The sequence below is a fragment of the Balaenoptera borealis genome (genome assembly GCF_965194805.1).
Source record: "Balaenoptera borealis genome assembly, chromosome: 17".
In the NCBI taxonomy this organism is placed as follows: domain Eukaryota; kingdom Metazoa; phylum Chordata; class Mammalia; order Artiodactyla; family Balaenopteridae; genus Balaenoptera; species Balaenoptera borealis.
Window position 1 is genome coordinate 68,379,716 of NC_138876.1, and position 6,672 is coordinate 68,386,387.

Consider the following 6,672-nt stretch of genomic DNA (forward strand, 5'->3'; position numbering starts at 1 on the left):
GAGGGGACGGTTTATAGGACGTGGGTTTGTATTGGATGATTTGAGGAGAGATGAAGAAAATAGTGACCCCTTCTGGATCGGACGCTGTCGAACAGCGGGCAGTTCAGCAGCTGGGTATCTCACAGGTACCTCAGTGATCTCTGTTGCGGAGGCGGGTGAGAGAGCAGCAATCACTCAGAAGGAGGGGTGGGAAATCCGTTGCAGTCTGTGCCCTTCGGAGTAGCGTGCAGGATCTGCCGGCTGTGGGAACCACTCTCTGTGTTCAGTTAGGATCAATGCAATGCCATCTGCTCATCTGCATCAAAATCCAGCGTAACTCATCCGAATGCAGCCTTTGTGATCGGCATTATTTAAGCCGGCCAAGCGGTCTGATGTTTTTGTGATGGGCCTCATGATGATCTTACCAAAAATTCCACGCTATTACACCACTCTCTCTTTGTTTTCCTACAGAAATACTGCTGACACTGAAGGTAGCTGGTTGCTTCTTTCTTCAGCTGACTGGGCTCACTTGCTCAAGATGCTTACCAGCCTGGAGAGCTGCGTCTATTTGTTTCCACCCAACCGACCTGCCATCCAGTCCCGCCAGAGCAAGATGGGCAGACGGGCCTGGGCCCCGCTGCCCCGGTAGAGTCCCCTCGGCTGCTGCAGGAGGAGCTGCCTCTTGTGTTGACAGACGGTCTGCAGCCCGCGTCTGGACAACTGTCAGTCTGTTCACTGCATTCACCTTAGTGCAACTTAGATCTCTCCTGCAAAGTAAATGTTGACAGGCAGACTTCATACCCGTGTCAGATTGAATGTATCTAAATGTATGTATTTAAGGAAAACACCCATATGCTCTTGTTCTGTTCCTGTCTGGTTCCAGACACTGGTTTCTTGCTTTGTTTTCCCTGGCTAACCAGTCCAGTCCAAAAGAGTAAGATTTCTTCTGGGGGAAAGAAAAGAATTTAAAAAAAAAAAAAAATCAAACTACAGATGTTTTAAGCTAAGCCTACATTTGGGATAAAAGCAGGGGAGACACCATGGACCGCGCCCTATGTACAGAGACACCCAAGAAGTGAAGACCAAGAAATCATAGTTGTATCTTTGTAGAAAGCTCTCAAGACCATGTCGGAAAGCGTTTCCAGTTACTGAACAGATGAAAAGGAGCCTGTGGGAGGGCTGTTAACAGTAACAAGTACTTTTTCCTCTTTTTTTTTTTTTTTTTCTGATTCAAACCAAACTAGTTCACCCAAATCATGACTCAAGAAGAAATAGTTTTCATTTCCAAATTCGCTTAGATCGATCCGACAGCCTGAATCAGCACCTCCTCTTGCATCTGACCCTGCCTCTTCCCCTCCCCTCTGCCTTCCCCCAGCTCTCCCCACTCTCATGCTTTTTTTTTTTTTTTTTTTTTTTTTAAATAAAAGCAACAGAAACCAGGTAAGCCCTTTAGTATTTCCTTACGTGTTTTGCCAGCCACTTAACAGTTGCTAACTCTTACATTTCAGAAACATGCATTCACTGGCAAGGAGAGGAGCAAAGTTAGGACTTGATACCCGTCAGACTTTGGACACCTGCTTTGAAAGCATATTCATTCTCTTCCCCAGCAACACTGGTCCACCAAACAGGAGAAAATAATAGTGTGCTTAAAATTGACAGCAGACATCACGACAGATTTCACCTCCACCATGTGTTTTTTATTTTGTTTTTTAGCAGTGCTGACTAAGCCGAAGTTTTGTAAGGTACATAAAATCCAATTTATATGTAAACGAGCAATAATTTAAGTTGAGAACTTAAGTGTTTTAATTGTATAATTTTTGTGAGGTATACATATTGTGGAATTGACTCCAAAATGAGGTACTTCAGTATTAAAATTAGATATCTTCATAGCAATGTCTCCTAAAGGTGTTTTGTAAAGGCTGTCACGGCCTCGATTAGACCTGATTTGTAGACTTAAGACTTTATTTTCTAAACCTTGTGATTCTGCTCATAAGTCATTTATCTAATCTATATGATATGCAGCCGCTATAGAAACCGATTCTTGATTTTTATATGTTTATATTCTTTCTTAATGAACCTTAGGAAGACTACGTGTTACTAAGCAGGCCACTTTTCTGGTTGTTTTTCTTGCCCACTCTGGTAGGGGAACAATCTTTTCTTAATTGGCATCAGTTTCAGACAACTGTAATACCAAGAAACTGGTGACCTTTTTTGAGCAATTTCTCCCCAACCCCTAATACACATACTTTCTTACCTAAATTTCAGAATGATGTCTTTTTGATGTCTAAAAAAGCAAAGCATTTTATATCTCATTAGCCAGGCTTTTTAGGAACAGAGAGGTTTTTCCTTGAAATTTGATTCCTTATTTGTGGCAGGGTGAAAAATATACAAACTACCCCTATTTATACGTATATCTCTCTCTATATGTACAGATTATGGACGTATGGAAAGAGATATAGCCCAAAGATGAACGGTAAGTAGACAGTCTGAAAGCGTGGTTCCATACTAAAGAAATTTTCGGAAACTTTGCATTTCGCTACTTTTTTCCACTTGAGGGGGTCTCACTGCAGGGAGGTGGCCGAGGAACAGCACTTCTTGGGGGCCACCAGTTCACATGTCCCTCCTGAAAGGCTCTGCTTTTCTCAACCGAACCACTGGGTCGCCCAACTGTGACAGAAAAACACGGGCAGATGTTGGCCCTGAACTCCGTGTCCTCACTGGCACCACGAGGCTTATGTCATACACGGTGTAACGTGACCAGTTCCAAGTCGATCTCTAGAAACGCGTGAATTAGAATGACTTTAACTTCACACAGCACGGAAGAGAAATGGAGTTTAAGCTGGATTTGTTTGTTTTGAGTTCTAAGTCCCTTTTCACTAGAACACTGTCCAAAAATACCTGTGTACCTGTTCTTGTTTATTCCTCCGCCCACCGTGTTCTACTGTCAGTCCCAGTTCAGACAAATCTGCAAACCTGGGATACTGGTAATTTGGAATAATTCATGATCATTACCGTTTTGAAGGAAAAGAGATGATCTGTTCTCTTACGGCGCAGATCAGGTCGTGGATTTTACATCTAATTAAGAGAAGAAAAGTCAGTCAGTGAAGGAATCCTCTGATCACATTGATCGTGATAGCAGCAAAAGCCAAATCAATCCCTCCATGATCAGTATTTCTCATGCTGTATACAATAAACTTGTTAGACTGAGTACTTGGTTTTCGTTTAATAGAACAAATAATCAGTGTTTTACTTATATAACTAAATGTGAAAAACACATAATGTGAAAAGTATACATACATTAACTTGGTTGTGAAACTCATCTACGTGTTCATGTGATGTGGTAAGTTGAAAAAGTGAAGTGAGCTGTTTTCCTGCAATGAATTCGTTGAACTCAAAGATGAAAATGCCCCCTCCCACGTGTATCTCTTACGGCCTGTAACAATTGAAAGCAATGTTTTTGCAGTTTATATAATGCAGTTTTTAATGCGTTTAAAAACGGAGTTCCTATGGGCTTAACACATGAAATGGGTGGCACAGATCCCCTTGCAGAACCCAAAGATACACAATCAATTTTGAAATGCAACTTAAGCCATTAATTGTTGGTGTGAATTTAAAATTTTCTAGTATTTGTATGGTAGTATGCTGCCTAAGAGCAAAGCATTCTCTGCACAAAAGAAAATTACTGTAGTGGCTTCGATTTTAATTAGAATTTTCTCCCTGGTGTTTCTTTATAGACTAAAATGAAATCTTTTAAGTTTCTTACTACAGGTAAAAGCTATGTGCAAGAACCTCAAAATGCTAAAATCTAGCATAATGCCTTAGATCTGTTTTTAAGTCTTGTATATTCCTACATAGCTGTCCGATGTATTATATTTGTATAGTGAACTGTGTACAATTTTTTGAATAAGTGCATCATCACCGAACCTTTATGTTGTCGGATGGTGATGATGATACATTTCTTCAAACATTTAACTGTCTTTTTTTTTTTTTTTTCTTATGCCATTTGTGGGTTTTATTTGTACAGTTCCTCATGAAGTTGCATCTGAGATGTGTGTATATGAAAAGATTATACAAGGGTAAAATTAAGCAATATATTAACTATGGTTCTTCAGGAGAAAGCTTACAGTGTTTCAGGTTGTGATTTATTTTCAAAATGGAGTTGACTCCGAACATCACTTTGTTCACCTGCATTGATGTTTGTATTTCTAGTGTGAGCAGTTTATGCAAAAGGTAGATATATTCAGAGAAATTTTAAATACATTTATGCAAGTTAATATTGCTTTGCTGATGCTATTTGCTTATTTGATGTTAAATAATGCTATTGTAAATAAAGAATTCTGTTGTTATTGCATCATTTAATAAATTTTAATGCCTTCGGGTTTTACATGGCTTTGGAGATTTTCATGTGTTTATATTGTACCTTCATTCATAATAATTGCAGTTAAATATAATATTACCTGACGTGTCATTTAATAATTTCCAACGTTTATACAGTAGTTGACACTGTTCCCAGCATGGTAACATTTATCCTCTCAATGACCCATTTTCTAGATTTTTCAGTTTGAAGCCAAGAGGGGTTTGTCCTGCTTAAGGTTATCTGACAACTTCCATGGCAAATACAGGCCCGATCTAAGTGAGTCCTAAACGATACTACCACTGCCCGTCCCCACTTCTCCAAAAACATGTACGAGAATAATGTGGACTTCTGACTGGCTTGTTTGTTAAAGTTATACTTTATGCATTAGAATAATCACGATGGTTTTAATAGATTGGTTTGTTAATAGTTGATAAGCAATGCAAGTGTAATACTTAAAACCCAGGTCATAAACTACGTGAAATATTATAGTAAATATAATACTATACAATTTTTAAAGTATACCAGAAACAAAATGAGTGATTAGAAAAACCTATGCTACTAACTATATTAGCAAAGTAAAAGAAGAAAAAAACATGATTAACTTAATAGATGCTGTTTGATAAATTTGCATAGGATAAATTTCAGCCCACATTCATGAGAAAACCTCAAGGAAAAGTAAAACCTCTAGGCAAAGTAAACGTCCCAAAGTTATTTGAAGTTATTGGATACAATCCCACTGTGATACATCTTACTTCATGGTGAGATATTAAAAGAATTAAAATCAGAACAAACTAAGGAGGCCCACTACCCATGCTAAGAATTTAGGCATCGCTAGTGGAATAGAAGGGGTAAAACGTTTTCAGCCAATTTGACCACCTATAGGGAAAGCCCAGATGAATCTACCAACCAGCTCTTGGAAGCTCAGTCAGATGGCTGGAACATACAAAAATCACTAACTTCCATTCACACTAATAACCAATTTTTTTAAATCCCCATTTACAATAACCAATAAACTGATTATAAAGTAGGATTACACCTAACGTGAAGTGTGAAAGACGTTTGTGAAGAAACTGCAAAGTTTTACTAAAAGATATAAAAGACCTGGAAAAGGGGAGGCATGCCATGAACCTAGAAAAGGAAAGCCCAATATTATACATCAATTCCTGCCCCTGCATTATTACAATTCCAGTGCAAATCCAAAAAGTAGGATGCATTTGGAAGATAAGATGTACAATAATAGGAACGTTACAGAAGAAAAAAGACTTCTAAAAACATTTTATAACATACTGGTGAGTACTGTAGAGTACTTTACATAGAAATGGTTAAATACATCAGAAGAACAGTATAGAGCCCAGAGACAGGTCGCTGTATGTAGGTAAATATATGATAGAGATGCCATTTCTTATCAGTAGGAGTCTCTGTTCTAAAAAAAAAAAAAAATGGTGTTGAGACAGTTGGCCACATTTGGAGAAAAGAAGTTAACTCCCTACCTCACAATATTGACAAATTTCATATGGATCAAGGGTGTAAACAAAATGAAATATAAAATTAGAAGAATACATGTTTACATTGTTGGAAAAGTGACGTCATTCTTTAAAAGACAAAACAAAAAAATTAAGAATAAATTTATAAAAATTTCATATTCTATCAAAAAGTTAAACTGAAGACACAGCAAGTATAATGGGAAACAAACTAATGTTAAGAACATAAAGTTCACAAAAATAAATGAGAAAAATAATAGGCAGTAAGTAAAGATTATGAACACATGAGAGTGAAAAATGGCTGCTAAATATTAAAAGATGCTCACCATCACTAGTGATCAATAAAATGGAAACTAAAACAATACGGAGGCTTCCCTGGTGGCGCAGTGGTTGAGAGTCTTCCTGCCAATGCAGGGACACGGGTTCGAGCCCTGGTCTGGGAAGATCCCACATGCCGAGGAGCAGCTGGGCCCATGAGCCACAACTACTGAGCCTGCGCGTCTGGAGCCTGTGCTCCGCAACAAGAGAGGCCGCGACAGTGAGAGGCCCGCGCACCGCGATGAAGAGTGGCCCCCGCTCGCCACAACTAGAGAAAGCCCTCGCACAGAAACGAAGACCCAACACAGCCAAAAATTAAATAAATAAATAAATAAAAACAATACGGAACTTTCCCATTCATCCATTTGGCAAAAAGTTTAGTATAGCCATGAATACTTCCGTGGACTTCAGTGGGACTATAAATCCTCTGACCTCCAAAGCGAAGGTCTGTATAAATTTGGTGAGATTGGTATTTTTTTGAATTTTGAGTAGTCCTCATCACTGAAGCCATATGCCTGGAGTTCTCTGGCAAATTGT

At 38.7% G+C, this 6,672-nt stretch overlaps 1 protein-coding gene across 10 annotated transcripts in view; it reads left to right on the forward strand.

Moving 5' to 3' along the window:
• NCOA2 (nuclear receptor coactivator 2) overlaps positions 1-6,472 on the forward strand; it is a 270,200-nt gene extending 263,728 nt beyond the window's left edge. For 9 of the 10 annotated variants that reach the window (XM_082363379.1, XM_082363382.1, XM_082363378.1 and 6 more), the window contains one exon: positions 451-1,394. In XM_082363379.1, the coding sequence (XP_082219505.1) occupies positions 451-462 (12 nt within the window). In that variant the 3' untranslated portion in view covers positions 463-1,394. Of the gene's footprint in view, positions 1-450; positions 1,395-1,487 lie in introns of those variants that run through there. The other variant, XR_014236375.1, reaches the window with a different exon arrangement.
• The last annotated feature ends 200 nt before the right edge of the window (positions 6,473-6,672 follow it).